Consider the following 16,093-nt stretch of genomic DNA (forward strand, 5'->3'; position numbering starts at 1 on the left):
TATATATTTTTTAATGCTTCATAATATTTTAGTTGCTCCTCTCTCAACTTTTTAAATTTGTTTTATGATGCAAACTTCTCAAAAACATCATTTATAGAAATCATGGAGAGCACCTTTAAGCAAAAATTTACATACTTTTCATTAATATTTCTGTTTGTAAAAGTAGTTGGAATGCTGTAATATTCTAGTGTTAAATGTCAATTTTCCACTTACAGGTAATGGAAAACATATCATAATTAACAGAAATAAAAGCTTTCAAACATCCATCTGTGTCTACGTAATGGGTGTACAGTTTCTAAAATAAATGGGCTTTTCAGTAATATTCTAATTTTCTGACTCGATCTGTAGTAAAGTGTTTCTGCCTAGAGATTAAAGATAAATCCTTCGTCCACAGTGACCAGCCTTTTATATGAAAGTCTTCTATTAAAACCGGCGGACGCACTCTGATCTAAAACTCAATGAAAGAACGTGAGCAACAGTTATCAGCAGATAGAAACGGTTTTATAGCCAACATGTGCTTCAGAGAAGACTGTGAAATGCTAATAATATTACAAGTAAAATGTTGGGATCAGAATTTTGGAAAGTACTCTCCATCACCAAACAATTATACCCTCAAAGCATCTTTTATAACGCTGACGCTTCTGTGACTGGATTTCTCTTTAAATGGCGACACCTGCCTGGTTGTTCACAAGCAGTTTCTACCTCCGAGTAAGCGGGAGTTCTCAGCAGGGAGCCAGAGCCTTTCCCCCACTGATTCGTGTCTCTGCATGTGGATGTCAACATGTGCATGTATGCAGCACAGAAATCCATGAAGGCAGACAAGGTTTAAACCTGTAGCGACCGCTCTTGTAAACCAAATTAGACCATGTGACAACGCAATTTGAGAAAACAGGACATCTTGTTCTTATTTTTTACATTTTTTTTTAGGTTTTATAAGTCTGTGGGAGCAGCTTTACATTGACTCACTGCTATGAATTTCCTAACATTTATGTAAAGAAGGAGAAATGCCGACTGAAACCAACTTTGGCGCAGATAAAAACAGAACTCCCAAAATGCTGATGACGAATCAGGATCACAAGACTGTCAGAATTATTCCGCTCAGGTTTTTGCATGTTTACAATCAAGATAATGAAACGCAGCACTTTGTCAGACAAAACTACTTACTAACTCAGTGTGGAGGACATTACACACTTTGTGTCAGGTGATGCAGTCTGAACTGGTTAGGTGGGGCCCACTCTGACTCAGAGGCTTAAGTCGAGTTCTTCAACTTCCTCACAATAAATCGAAAGCGCTTCCCGAAATATTCAGGAATTTCTCAATGCTGATGTCAGTGACGACTGAAGTTTTAAAATGCAAACATGTTCTAATAGTGTTTATGTTCATATGGCTCCAACTTCATCTGTAAACTTACCAAAGGGAACAATTGAATAATTAATTTACCATTTGTTCAAATTACAGTTTTGATGTGGGCTCTTTACCCAGGGCAGCACAGCTTTAGGGGGCCGCAAACGAAGACTTATCTTGCTTATTTACATGTCCTGTCAATGGAAAATGGACACCCCCTCACTAATGTGCACAGTTTATATACACTGTAAGAAAATACAAGTGCGCACCAAAGTGTCTAAAGATGCCTCTTATTTACAGTTTGTAATTCAATGCCATGTCGAAAGACTGTGTCACATTTTTGTTTTGCTTGTTGTTTGGCTACATTTTATAAGCTCAAAATCTAAAATGTCTAGGCTGGCTAAACCTGAAATTGATTATTTTACAATGCAAGAATATTTTAAAGTGTAGGGGAGAATATATCATTTTATTTTTAGTATTTAACCTGTGATCAGATCTTTGAACAACTGAGTGAAATCAATTTGTAAAAATTAGCAAAAAATAATTTTTGTCAACATTTTGTTCAAAGCTAACAATCCTCATACAAAGACTAAGTAAATGTATTCATATCTTAATAAAAAATAAAAACGGTAATCATGTGGTCTTTAAAACGCGGCAATGTCTGATTTTCGTCACCCAAATTTTTGAGAGTTTTCATTATCGAAACTTCGATAATCTATGTGTCACAGTATTGACCAGGGTGAAGGGCCAAACAGTAACATAATGTCTACACAGGACACGTTGTACCAAATTAGAACAACTCACCTTTTTTGTCCATTAACCACATAAACAGCAAAAAGGGAAAGAACCCAACCGGGCCCCACAGAACCAAAACTGCGATGTCAGACTTGGTGAACCCGTAAGCCTTTACAGCCGAGTTCTGAATGGGTCCCCAGAAGTTCCAGACCATCCCTTGCATGAGTCCCAGCAGGGAAAACAGGGTCAAAACCAGCCATCTTCTGCCATACACTCGGCTGTTTACAGGCAGGCTGTTAGTAGTCCCAGCGGAAGTCGGAGCAATTAGCGGCTCCCTTTCTGCCTCGGTGCTCGAAGCGGCACCCATAGTAGCCGCTCGGTTGTCAGTGTAGTCCGAAAGCTAACTTTTACGTCTGTGTTTGAAGGACAGCAGAAGTACTGCTCAGCTACTGTCGTGTACAAAATAATAACAGCCAAGCCGACAGCCCCCTTTTTTGCGAAACTGCTCCACTGCGCATGTCCAAACGGAAATAGTTTGCTGTGGGGGAAACTGCTGTGCTACCGCCGCCATTACGGCCCCGCTTACGCGCGAGCTTTACTGAGGATGTTGCAGCCAAAAAAAGAGCCAAAATGGAGCAGTTACAATTGCCAAATGTAAATTGAGAGCGCGCTGTGTCATGTGAGTTTTGTTTACATCCGCCAGAAGTTCCTCTGCACGTGTAGGGATAGGTGAGTGTTGCTTTTCCACAGAAACATGCGTCTCCACGAAGCTAGCTGGAGCTGATTTCACTTGGATATTTTCGCTGTTAAACGGAAAATATGAATCTATGCTTACAAACAAACATAAGGCAGCTAACATCATTAGTTCCATTTTTATTTTCCAATAAATGTACAGCCCCGTTCAGCTGGTATTTTGTTTGAAATTAGAATAGACATCATCTTAATTATTGAAGTATGCTAAAAGCAAAAGGTAATGTTAATAAGTTGTAGGATTCCCGCTGTTGTCTCATTACAGTTCATTAGCATTTAATGCGGAAGTTCAAACTTAGCTTTAGCTTCCCAGCAAGATTCAATTTCAATAATTTTTTGGGGGGAGGGGGGGATTGCTTTCAAAATACATCGAACACGTCTCAGAAAACAAAATAAATCATTAAACAGGAACGACGTGCAAAACGGATACAAAATGACTAACCTGGCAGTTATTGTGGTCAAACCTAACAAGGGTGCGATTAAATAGTATATTTTAATAAATCAACAAGTTATCCGAACAAATTTTCTTCAGATCTTCTTACATTGTAATATAAAAATAGGATGAATATGCAGAAGATTTATTTTCTTTTACTCAAGACAGGCGTTAAGGTGACTGCCTTTTGTTGCTAACAAACACATCACCACACCCCCACCACTCTGCCTGACAGTTTATGTCAAGGTTTTGTGGTCATTCAGGATGAATGTCATCTTGCCTCTTTGCTCTAATTTCAGAAATTTCTTTTGATGATTTCGCACCCAACTTTTTGGATACTAAAAATGGCTGCCTGCTAGCTGATGCACACCAGATGGTGGTTTTGCTTTTTATTTAAAAGAGGATGATTTAAAGACATTTATTATATTGTACTTGTAGTTTTATGTTAGGAAATTAGGTTATTTTAAAGTAAAGTGTATCCAGCAGCAGCTGGGTTTTCTGAGTTATTTTGGTTTATTTGAGGTTAAGAGTCCATTAACCCAAAGAGGAAGAAGAACCAAAAATAATATTAATAGTGTTATGCAAAGTTTTTAAACAAAAAGACCAGGGTAGGAATTACAAGTCTTTCTATTTTATGCTTGTAAAATAGCATAGTTGTAAGTAGAGATTAAAAATGTAAAGAAGAAATGAGGGCAAAGACCTAAAATCAATGACATCCAAATGACTGAAAACCACATTTAATAAACCAAAACCAGTCTGTTTATAATCGGATTCAAAAGTCAAGTAAATTTATTAGTAATCCAAATAAACTATATTGGAAACATAGAGATACATTTTACAGAATATATCATAATCTCATAATGAGTCGAATTATCATTGCTTCCTTTAATTTGCCACTTGCTGTATGCCTCAACAAAGAAGATATAGAATAGAATAGAATAGAATAGAATATACTTTAATGATCCCCAAGGGGAAATTGCTTATTTTTCGAAAGCTACTTCATCTTAGGTGATAAATGCAAAGTTTGTAATATATATATATATATATATATATATATATATATAAAAAAGAGTGAATATTTCAAAATGACTAGATATAAACATCATTCTCTACCCTCTGCATGCCATCTGTATTCGGCACAAATATTAAACGCTGACTCTGCTAATACCGTATCTTATTCCCTTGCTGCAACCTGTGAACAGCGTGGACCCCCAGGCAATGGCGGCCGTGACCCCCATTAAACCCTTCAGCCCAGAGGAGACCAGATGGATTTTGGATCATTTGCAGCATCCTGCAGTTTTCCTGAACATGACCCAGGGCTGGCCTGTCCTGCACTGGACTGCACAGCATCTGTCAGGCTGCCTCCAAGACAGGCTGATCCGATTCAGACTCGGAAGGAAAGAGGCAACAAACGGTAAGAACGAATGACGGATCCCTTCAGAGGGAAGGCGTCGCTCTTCAGTAATAAATCATCTAGAATCCATGTTTAGCAAGAAATTGGACCTCAAGCTACAGTGAGTGTCCTCTGGCTCTCACCAGGTTAAAGCTGTTCATGAAGTGAGGTTTCAAATGCCGATGGAAAGAAAACCATTAGAAAGTATTGAAAAAAGACTGAAAGGCTTACAAAAATGTGTTGCAGATTTTTTTGTTTGTTTATATAATTAATTTAAAATGTTTTAAAACAAAGGAATTATGAATAGGACTGAAGTTCATCCAAACGCTCTCGTTTCTTTCTCCCTCTCTGCAGCTCCTCTGTTTGAGACTCAGTGTTCGTACATCGAGGCCACAGTGGCTCAGTTCCTGCGCTGGACTCAGCATCAGACCGATGTGGGGTCTTTCTATGAATACCCCTGCTCAGAGTACTGGGCTTATGCTGACTACAAGTACATCACCACGCTGTTCCACGATCAGCCTTCCATGTTTGAGGTAACCGTCCTGCCCCGCTATTTGTTTCCCTGGGGTATTTGGACGCTGTTGGGTATTTGTGATAGAATCGCCATGAACTCTTTGGAACACCTTGAGATTTTAATGAAAAAAATCTAGTGGACTCAACCAGTAAATAGAAAACGGCTTGTTATTGCAACTTTCAGCAGGATAATGTTTCAAAACATGTGGCCAAATCAATTCTGAAATGGATCACCAGACAAAAACACAGCCTTCTTCGATGGCCATTTCTGTCCCCTGGCCTAAATTCTAAAAAGAAAAACCTTTTGGGTGCGCTGAAAGGAGCAGTACATAAGTCCCAAAACTCTGAATGATCCTGTGCAAAAATAAAAGGAATGATTCTGGGTCTCTCCATTTATTCTCTGTGAAATGTTATAGAAGAAGACTAAGTGCTGTCCTATGAGCAAAAGGAAGATGAGCAGCTGGAATGCTAGTAGTTGCACCACCAGTGAGTTTTGTTAAAACAAAAATGTCTTCACTTTTTTCATAGAAATGTACTCAATAAATATTCTTAATTTAAAGGTTACATTTATATTTTATAGCTTAGTCTCCACTCATTTGCACACTCCTCAGATATCTTAACTCTTAATTTTATTTAATATAGTAATGAATAAAAATATGCTGCTCACTTCAGCCTGCCAAACTTTGTGGAAGACATAGAAATGTTCAGCAATTCAAATATTAAGCATTCTGGTAAAAGCCAAATTAGCATTTCCCATCTTTCATTTAATTTGAGCTTCTTGTTTGACATTTTACGTTTGTCCCCAAGCACCAGCAGCTTTTTATTAACTAACTGACTCATCCTCTGCTCAAGAATCACGTAAGTGTCGCTTCTTTTTTTTAGCAATGGTCTGGAATTTATTAATTTTGTTTTAGTCGGTGTGATAAACTGTTACATGGCATCCACCTGCAATTATTATCTACTGACATTTATGGCTATGAGACGAGCAGAGAGTCATGGTGCTGGGAGGAAGGCTTCCTCAAGGCTAAATTGACCAGTCTGTCATTTCCAGCTACTTTCATACAGAATAATGACTTCATTATTCTGGGACCTTGTGGGATTTAATACTTTTGCTTTGGTAGTATGTAAGTGACGAGGCAGTTTTCCTAGAAACAATTACCAATCTTAAGTTTACTTTTTCTGCTTGGACAACTTCATTTGTTTCCGTATGTGTGCTCTGTCACTGCAGCTGACGGTGTTATAAATAAGCAATGAGATGGCAAGGTTGTAACTCTGGTGACAAGATCAGCCTTGTTTCTAAAGTTTTGAAATAATTATGGACTAAATTAATTCAGTAAACTTTAGTTATACTCTGGACACTGTTTTAGAAGGAATAAACGATTCCTGTTTATTCCAGGATGTAAAGTGGTCTGAGTTTGGCTTTGAGGGACGTAGCGGGAAAGAGAGCACTCTGTGGATTGGCACAGAAGGGGCTAACACGCCGTGCCATCTGGATACCTACGGCTGTAACCTGGTGCTGCAGGTTCAAGGAAGGTAAGAAGGAACACCTGAACCCATCACAAAAAATAGATATATTACACAAGCTGAGCTCTTCAGCTATATCCCGGACGAGCCCCCAAAATGTTCCTTTTCCGGCTTTTGTTTTGAAGCTAGAGAGGTATAAAGGCCAATTAATAAAAGGTTAAAAAAAAATGTAAGTTGTTTGTTATTAATGAACCAAATAATTAAACAGGCCAATTTTTGAAAAGGGATTTAATTATTAGTCTAAAAATGAGTTGGCAAAAAAAAAGGGCTAAAAACATTGTTTGAAAAAGAACAAAACCGGTGTGGGTGCGTTACTAATGCCCACTACATCAAATTCACATTGGACACAACCTGCATCAGTCAAAGAAATTAGCTTCATTATCTGCCCACCATGCATTTGACCTCTAGCGACCTTTAGGACAGCCAATAGCTACTTCTCTGGCACAGGAGTCAGTACCAGCGTGCCATAGTGAGTTTTAGGGTTTGCATTTTAAATTAGTCAGGAGGAAAACGATGAGAAATCTGGAATTTTGAGTCTGAAAAAAATGTAGGAACTCTTCAGAGGAGCCATATCACTGATCATGGTGCTTCTCTCATGTTTTGTTGTTCACATTAAACGACTGTTCACATTTCAGCAAAAGCTGTAGCCATTTTAAAAGATGTAATTCCTTGATCCAGGTTCTTATGTATTTAAAATCTTCTTCCATTCATTATCATGTAAAAAAAACTTAACCTTGCAGTAATTCATGCTGAAGAAGACATAAACAGAACATGCACAGAAGGAATGTTTAAAAACGTAATCATGCTCAACAATTTTATTTTCTGTCGATGGATGATACATCCGCATTAATATTGGTATCGGCTAATGCTAGTCATTTTTTTGACATATCAGTATAGGTTGGTAAAAGTGATACAATATTAACAACCAATTTATTTGCATTTTGTTGCCATTTGTGTTTCAGGAGGTGGAAGTAGCTCGATATGTGTTTGGTGTTTAACCGAACCGGTGTGGTCGCTTTCACACAGTGTCAAAAGTGTACGAAAATATACAATAATATACATATCGGTAACTACGGGTTATTGACAATAACAGCAGTGTTGGTATCGGATACTGGATATTCACATCGGCTCAAACTTTCATATCGATTCATCCGTACTATTTTCAATCGGACAGTTATGGTTAAGGTAATGTTTACCTTTCTTTGAATAAAACATCCCCTACTTTGAAAATAAAGTTTTTGAACTAAATACGGATGAAGGCATCTGAGAAATCTTTTTTTTTTTTTAAACTGAATTGAAATTGTGTGTTTAAACCAATCCCTGCCATTTAAATCTGAAACAATGTCACACTTAAATTTAACACACAGGACCTGCAGCCAGGCAGGATTCCTCGTGTGTATTTCAACGCTGTTGGCAGGGAAAGTTTTCAGCCTCTTAAGCGCCCAACTCTTCCACAACGCTGAAGGTGAAGAGCACCGCGGCTCCTGACACTTGGCGCGATCTGCCCTCTGGAAAGGATTTAATTTGTCCCTCTGCTCTCCAGAGGAGCAGCAAAGAGCAGACGACGAGGCGAGCCACAATAACGGAGCAGAGCGAGCCAAGAAATGAAAAGAAAAAGGTCTGCGTTATCTCACTTTGGCGGCCTCTCAGGGAGCAACAGTTGTGTCTCACAGCTTGTAATTGGGTCTCGGGTTCTTTTATTCGATATTGATCTCTGAAGGAATGAAATGCCGCTGCAGCAGTCTTTTGACTCTGCTGATCTATGGAAATACAACGGTGTTGATTGATATCATGACATTTGGCCTTCTGCTAGATCAGATCAACAGGAAATAAATTTTAAAAAAGCATTGGCAAAGTCAAATAGTTTTTAAACGAACTATAGAGGGAATTCAATTTAGGTTTTAGGTTAGAAAAGATTGTTTGGGTTTGCAGCTGTCAAATAAGAGCAGAGTTGGAATTTGGATTGGGTTTGGGTTTTTAAAAATTCAGCTTTCTTTTGCTGCTTTTCCCTTTTTCTTTATGTGGCATGAACACAGTGAAACAGATTGTATTTGGATTAAAATGGCGTTCCTTCTCTGCAGGAAACGCTGGCATCTGTTCCCCCCTGAGGACACGGCGAAGCTTTACCCGACCCGGATCCCCTACGAGGAGTCCAGCGTCTTCAGCCAGGTCCAAGTTCTCCGTCCAGACCCGAGGAAGTTCCCGCAGTTCCAGGGGGCCAGAACCCACACGGTGACTCTGGAGCCCGGGCAGGTCAGAGTGCGACAAGGTTAAAAATGCAACCTAATCTCAAAGATGACACTAGTTGATGAGTTTATTGATCCAGGACGCACAAAGAAAGGCTTTTATTGATTTATCTTTAAAGTTAATTAAAAACTCTTTTTCACGGCCAAATTAAAACTTTCTTACTTCCTTTTTCTTACGTCGATTGATGAATCTATGGCCACTTTCTATGAACAAGTATTAACACCTTATTTACACGGTACATACGCCGTCTTAAGAAGTCCTTTTGTAACTTCTGGCCTGAACCAGAATGGAAAAAGTGAAGTTTTCTAAACTTTTATAATTTTTTTAACAGATTARAAAATGTATATTCTAGTAAGTTATCTAAACAGACAGAGTAATTCTCATGCGGTTTTATAGTAAAAGTATTCACTCCCTTTGAAATATTTTCACACCAAAGCCTACTCAAAAACACAATGGATTTATTGTGTTTATGTGATAGACGAGCACAAAGAAGCGTCTTTGTGAAGAGGAAAGAAAGAGAAACATTCTTTATCAAAACCGTGTAGGAAAAAACATCCAAGAAGGTATTGAGATCATAATTATTGTTAATAAATTGTACCTTAACCTTACCTTCCTGCAATCACAGCTGCTTTTTTTTGTTTTGAAGCACATCTGTGAACGTCAGGATTTCAGGTTTTCACACCGGCTTTTATTTAGATCTGGACTATTTAATTAGATCTGGACTTTTTAATTAGATCTGGACTTTGGGCCGTTGTGAAACGTGGCTGATTCTAAACGTTTCCATTGTAACTCTGATTGTGTGTTCATGGATCCTTTCCCTGTCGTCCGGTGCTCTCCTGTATTTTTCTCGTTGCAAAACAAGTCAAATTTTACGAAGGACTCTTGGTCTTGTTTCTAGTGCAAATATCTTACTACGCTTGAAGCAAAACAAACCCAGCTTACAAGTCACTTTTCAGCAAGATACAGGAGCTTGTTTTAAATCAGTAATTCCTTCATATTGATGAAAAAATACTAGATCCACTGGCCGATTATTTCTCTTATAACGAGACATTTTTCCCAAGTTATTAAAATGGAATTCAGAAAAAAAAATTCACAGAAAAAGTGGAAATTGGGGAAAAAATAAAAATAGAAATTTGAAAATAATAAAACAGATTTCATTTCTCTATGTGTCTCTATGTGTCTCTCCTGAAATTACACTTTTATTGTGGTTCTGCTTCACTTTTGGGTGATTTGGGCTTTTATGTCAAGGAAAGTAAGATGATGAGGTTTGTAAAGGTAACCTCGTCATCTCTTTGGACAATGTGTTTGGGTGGGAATCAGGGTTAAGTCCAGGTCAGCAGGTCGAGTGATGATTGACTTAACTTCCCACTTCAGATAAAGATGAGCTCTAAATTACAGCAGAGCTGTGGTAAACTCTGGGGGAAGGGAGTTAGGATCATTAACGTTTCCTCTTTCACACCGTACAGTTCCCGTTTTCCTTTACTTGCCCTTCTTCATCCTGTTTCTCATGTTTTTTACTCAGGGAACAAAGAAACCAGTCCTTTGTGTCTGCTCTTCTCTGAGCCTCCTCAGCCTTTAGAAAAACCCGCCTACATGTTGATGCGAGTTGATTCATAGGGTGACGTCATCGTTATCTGCTTAATTGAACATCTCTTCTGAGAAAGATGGCCTAAATATGTTTCACCAGAATCCCTGTCTTTCTTTTTTCTGGAAAAACATTATCAAGGTACGTTTTTTCCATAATCAAGTCCCGATTGAGTCTGTGCAGCATTCCTGACCTTTGCACCTTTTACCATCGATTTCATCGGCCTCCTTGCATTTTCTGCTGCAGCTCACATAATAAGTAACCTTTGGTTCCTGCAGACAGCTTTTGGCCTGAGATTTGTTTTATTCTATATTTAGAAATGACTTGTTGACATGGAAGCAAAGGCTGTTGGTCTCTATCTCTCCTGGACTGAAATCGATAAACCTTGTGCGTAGTTTTTGTTTTTTGTTTTTTGTTTTTTTTAATAGAGTCGCCTTATGAATGATGGACCGACTAGGGTTCTGGTTTATGCTGCCATCTGCTGGATTATCTGTGTACTTAGTAGCTTTTTATCTTTGGAAAACAGAAGTTTAGAAACTAATTGCTGCCATTGAACTCTTGATAAATTAAATGTTTTTTCCTCTCTGTCTTTCTTATCTCCTGTGACCAGGTGCTTTATGTCCCCAGGCACTGGTGGCACTATGTGGAGTCAATAGATCCCATCACCGTCAGCGTCAACTCCTGGATTGAGCTGGTACCGGCGCGTCTCTCCTTCGTCCTGTGTTCTTCACCTAAAACTTTCCTGAAGCAATGCTCTGAATAGTCCAAGGCGCTCTGAGGTTTTTAAACTCCTTTGGAGTTTGGGAAAGTGAGGGATTTGATTTAATTGTTCTGTAAGTCCGTAGGTGTGGGAGAAGAACTGGAAAAATGCTGTCATTTTCTCTAATCAAATAGCTGAAATGTCCAAACTATACAAGTAGCGGAGTTCCTGTGTTCAATCTGGAAAACTCTGGAATTTTAATATTGATCGTGGAAAAATATTTGTTCTTCAAGACTTTGCTCCCCTTCACATGGCCTAAACGTCGTGTCCTGTCTTTCCTCACACGCTGCTGTGACCTTTCTTGTCTTTTCTTCCTTGCTTGCTTCACGGCTGGGGGCTTAAAAATCAAATCTTTTTTTTTTTTTTTTCATACCAAATTTGATTTACAATTTTTATCATTTTTGTTTTTCTCACTTCCTTTCCATAAAAAGAAATTACAAATGACAGAAAATATTGTCAAAAACTGACTTTTCTGTTAGTCGTCCGTTCTCTGAGTTGACCTGAATTTAGATTACAAATAATTAGAAGCTGAAAACACGCTTGTCTAACAAGATGGCGGCCGTGAAACCTAAGAAGTGCTTTGGTGGGGAAAAAAATCTAAATGAAAAAATTTGATTAATTGATCAAATCAATTTCATCATCCAAGTTGCTTCCGTATTCATCTCCTTCTTTAGCAAATATGTTTACAAATGGGGCAAAGTTGTATAATTAAAATCATTAGAAAATTGCTTATTATTTCTACTCAGATTATCTTTGTCTAATATGCAATGTGTTTGATTGGAGGCATTTTATTGTGACAATGAAAACAGAAGCACATTTCTAAGCATTTTCACAAATAAAACTGTCTGCATTAAATGTAAAAATTATAGTAAATAAATTGAGGTTTTACTTACGTTTGTCTCTCTTGTTTCTGCACAGGAAGTGGACGACGCAGCTCGAGTCAGCGAAGCCGTAACCAGGGCGGTTGTGTGTGCGATGAAAAGTGCGCCGAGTGACGACAACGCTGACGCCTGGCTGAACCCCACCGAGGTAACGAATGCATGCTGCCGTGAATCCAAGATAACATAAAAACCAAAGAAAGTGATGACAAACAAAATGAAAATCCAAATACTGACATTTTTTTAAAAATTATTATTATTTCCTTCACTAAGGGTTGAAAAACATGAAAGAGCAAAATGTGTGGCAAGTTCTTTGAAAGAGGCAGCCATTTTAAATCAGACAGAAATAAAAATGTAAGATAGTATTATCCCCATCTAAGCATCCTTATTTTCATCTAACTCAACAAAAAAAAATGCTATCAAAAAAATCACTATCTCTGGAGAAAACATCTAATAGTTTTTAAGTCTCCATCCAGTCTGCAGTCAGATACAAACCATCCTCACCTTTAAGGGAAGCTTTTGTCTTACCTTGGTTGCCCTCTAGTGGTCCTTTTCGGGACTACCAGCCACATTTGGCTACTTTTTCTTTTTCTTCTCTCTCTCGGTACCTCGTGAAAATTTTGTTATCCCACCTCTAGAACATTCTTTAGTTTGCGATTTTAAGCTGCACTGAGGCCACAGTGTGCATAGAGATACCCCAGCTCTTCTACAAATGAACGGCAGAACGTGTGAATTGTTGTACAGGGAAGTTTAACAGATCAGAAAGATCAACTGTATGAGAGAATCTGTTTTATTAATCTATGATGACAGCAATAAACTGTCATGTACACGTTCCACGCATGCTGCCAAAACAGCTCTTTTTATTGGGATTTTATCTGAAACACTAACACAAAGCGGTGCGAAATTGTTTTTCTTTCTCCTTTTTTTCTTCCCTTCCACTTCACAGAGGAAAATCTAAACCTGAAAAGCAAGGCTTATTTTACATCTGGATAAGATTCATTACAGCCAGTTGCATTCAGAAGTCACATAATTATAAATAAAGTTGTTTGCATGTGTGTAATGTAATCTAATTATATCCAGCTCCTGATGTGTGAATACAAATTCATGCCACACTTTTCAGATTATTGCTCCTAGATGAAAGTCGGGCTGCATCTAACGATTATTTTAGCTAATGATTAGTCTATCGATAATTCAAATAATTAATCGAATAAAAGAAATTGGCAAAGTCTGCAGATTTTTCATTTAAGCCTTTTAGAAATAAAAGATGCGTATAAACAAATACTTCATTTTCTTTTTAAGCAAGTTTAGCTCAACTTCTGCTTTCAGTACATTGTTCTTTCCTTTTTTTAATCTGTACACCCCTATTAACAATTATTCAATTAATAAATTAGTTCACAATTATTATTTCAATAATCGATTCATTGCAACTAATTGTTTCAGTCCTGACAGAAGTTGAAAACTGTGTTTAGTGTCTTATTTTTTGTTGGCCAACACATAAAATGCCAATAAATATGAGAAACCAGGGGGGTGAATACTTTTGAAAGGCACTGCATCTGATTCCTTCCTGGAGTTAGAAGAGATGATTTGATCTCTTCCATTTACTGTCGCTGGTGTAAAGCTTTTGCAAGTTCAAACATTTTCACACAACACTGAAGAAACTGTTTTGTCTGATTATTAGTTGAAATTCTGGAACGTTCTGAAGAAATGTAGGCCTACAGCAAACTAACAGATCTTTTTAAAAGCATTAGAAAGTTTAAAACATTTTTTTTTTTTAATTGTACATTTTCCAGGAAGAAAAGACTTCCCATGAAGAAAACATGCAGTACCTTAACCTGGCAGTTTCTGCTCAGAGAACGACGGGCCTCTTCCACAAGAAGCCTGGCCCAGACCCGAGGGCCACTCAGCCTGCCAAACGGGGCTCATGTGGGCGACTAAAGCTCAGAGGAGACGGGGTCCGACTCCCGTTCGGGGAACATCTCATCCCTGTAAAGTGTCAGGAAGACGAACCGGAGAAAACGGTTCCGGACTCATCCGGTGACGCTGCCGTCTCTCCTGGGGACGACGGTTCTGCTGGGAAAACACACACATGTGGTGCTGATTTAACTCGATTTAGCTCATGCGATTTAACGGCGGACCACGGGAATAATCAGGGACCTTCGCTGATTACTACTAACGACCTGTTAGACTGTCTGGTCCATCCTGACATTATCAGCCGTGTGACAGAGCTTCTCCTGGAACGACACGGAGGCGGCCATCTTTAATCTTCGATCCTCACCTGCCGCAGATGGGAGACGCTCGGCGACGAACATGGATCTCCAGCAGCAAACTGCTCACTTCCTGCTGTTATGTGACACCTTTCATTTGTCCCCTCATTCTGGGATCCTCGCGCTGCGGACTCCAAATTTGAGTAAACGCAATTATGTGGTGAGTCATGCCAGCGAGTGGCTCTGACATTTCCTCCCTGTGTCATCCAGAACATGCTAATCTGGTTTAGCTGCCCCGGCAGAGGAAAAATGAGCACCTCGATCAAGTTAGCATGTTAATGCAACAAATAATTCAGAATAATATTCCTCTGATGGAAGCATTTGTTCTCTCTGTGATGCTTTGTTGTCATTTAGTGACAAAAGAAATTGGGCCTGAACCTCCATGACTTCCTGATAGTAATGGTTTCAGGATGCATGAGAGCTGAATGTGGGGTTAGTGACTGAACCCGACCAAAATGTTTCAGACTTCTGCATTAAAGGTGCATCATTCTTCTTATTTAATTGAATTTACTTGTTCGTTGCATAAAAGTCCATTTCTGTAAACTAGAATGTCATTGAAAAGTTCAGATATTACATCAGAACAATAATAAAGAAAAGAGTTTCTAAAACAGAAATGTTGTGTTATGGTTTACATCGTTGTCGAAACCTTTCACAAGAACAAGTTGGCTCTTCATAAAAATCTGTATCCACTCATATGTGGAAAGTTTAGCGGAAGGAAAAGCTGAAAGGTACATTTTATAGCACTTCAGCTTCCCTCTGCTGGCAAGCTTAGGAAAATACAGATTGAAATGTTTAATACAAGTAGGCAAAAAATAAAGACCAATTCCTGCCCTAATAACCATGGTGTCACTGTGATTGATTGGCCAGCAAATGTAACGGACCTAATAAACTAGGTGTGTTTCAAGAGTAAGATGAGAAACTAAAGGCCACTGCTGAAGCAGCCTGGGCTTCTTTTAAACCTCCATGGCACGCTACACTGATGCAGTAATTTGTGTAAAAGGAATCTCATGAAAAGCGTTGAGTGTACATAATGTGTCGTTCAGGGGAATACCCTTCACTAGGTTGACTTTTTGTTTTAAAATTTCTTATTTTGGCTCTTTTATACAATTCTACGTTTTTCAGAAACTCAATGTTGGGTTTTCATTGGTTGTAAGCTACAATTACACAGAAATAAACTCTTGAAATATACCAGTGTGTGTGGAATGCCTTAATTCTCCCTAAGGGCACGTTTTTCTTCCTCTAAACTTTCTAATAACAGCCTTGGGAACAGCACTATGCAGCTAGCTAATCTAACAGTAAGCGTTCAGTCACTGTTCAAAAACAGGAAATTTGTCAGGTCCTGGATCCGACAATCCAGGACCTGGTTAATTCACAGGTGAATTAACCAACTTCCTGTTGGAGAACAGGAAGTTATGCAAAAAGTGCATCGTTGAACAGCTGTATATGTGCATTCAAAGGTTTAGAGAAGATCTTATTAAGCTCACCTGTCCAGGTGCATTTTAGGTTCATCTTGAAATTTCCCTCAGAAGCTAAATATCCCTTAGTTGTGTGTATAAAATTGTGCTTAATGATTCAATATCATGTAATTTTTGAATTACTTAAACTTTTCCTTGATATTTATTCAGAAGTACCAATGGCTTTACCATAGATTTCCTTTTTAATGTTTT

At 38.4% G+C, this 16,093-nt stretch overlaps 2 protein-coding genes across 3 annotated transcripts in view; one reads left to right on the forward strand and one right to left on the reverse strand.

Moving 5' to 3' along the window:
* slc49a4 (solute carrier family 49 member 4) overlaps positions 1 to 2,572 on the reverse strand; it is a 51,720-nt gene extending 49,148 nt beyond the window's left edge. Inside the window, exon 1 of the mRNA XM_008432446.1 lies at positions 2,149 to 2,572. Coding sequence (XP_008430668.1) covers positions 2,149 to 2,446 — 298 coding nt within the window. The 5' untranslated portion in view covers positions 2,447 to 2,572. The remainder of the gene's footprint in view (positions 1 to 2,148) is intronic.
* Positions 2,573 to 2,649: 77 nt separating this feature from the next.
* On the forward strand, positions 2,650 to 15,614 carry hspbap1 (hspb associated protein 1). Of its 2 annotated transcripts, XM_008432428.2 has the most exons (8): positions 2,652 to 2,808; positions 4,465 to 4,676; positions 5,010 to 5,188; positions 6,565 to 6,701; positions 8,774 to 8,945; positions 11,135 to 11,218; positions 12,203 to 12,313; positions 13,953 to 15,614. In XM_008432428.2, exons 2-8 carry the CDS (start codon positions 4,481 to 4,483, stop codon positions 14,421 to 14,423), a joined length of 1,350 nt encoding a protein of 449 aa, XP_008430650.1. In that variant the 5' UTR covers positions 2,652 to 2,808; positions 4,465 to 4,480; the 3' UTR covers positions 14,424 to 15,614. The 2 variants fall into 2 exon arrangements, with proteins under 2 accessions (XP_008430656.1, XP_008430650.1); XM_008432434.2 differs by lacking the exon at positions 11,135 to 11,218 and having other exon boundaries at positions 2,650 to 2,808.
* Positions 15,615 to 16,093: the final 479 nt, after the last annotated feature.

The sequence above is a fragment of the Poecilia reticulata genome, linkage group LG2 (assembly GCF_000633615.1).
Source record: "Poecilia reticulata strain Guanapo linkage group LG2, Guppy_female_1.0+MT, whole genome shotgun sequence".
Classification (NCBI taxonomy): Eukaryota; Metazoa; Chordata; class Actinopteri; order Cyprinodontiformes; family Poeciliidae; genus Poecilia; species Poecilia reticulata.

What these genes read in the sequence shown, in the direction of transcription:
- hspbap1 (XM_008432428.2), top strand. Translation starts at nt 4,481, where the DNA reads ATGGCGGCCGTGACCCCCATTAAACCCTTCAGCCCAGAGGAGACCAGA. An exon ending in TGACTCTGGAGCCCGGGCAG is followed by an intron (nt 8,946 to 11,134) that starts GTCAGAGTGCGA and finishes TCCTGTGACCAG; the next exon opens with GTGCTTTATGTCCCCAGGCA. An exon ending in TCAACTCCTGGATTGAGCTG is followed by an intron (nt 11,219 to 12,202) that starts GTACCGGCGCGT and finishes GTTTCTGCACAG; the next exon opens with GAAGTGGACGACGCAGCTCG.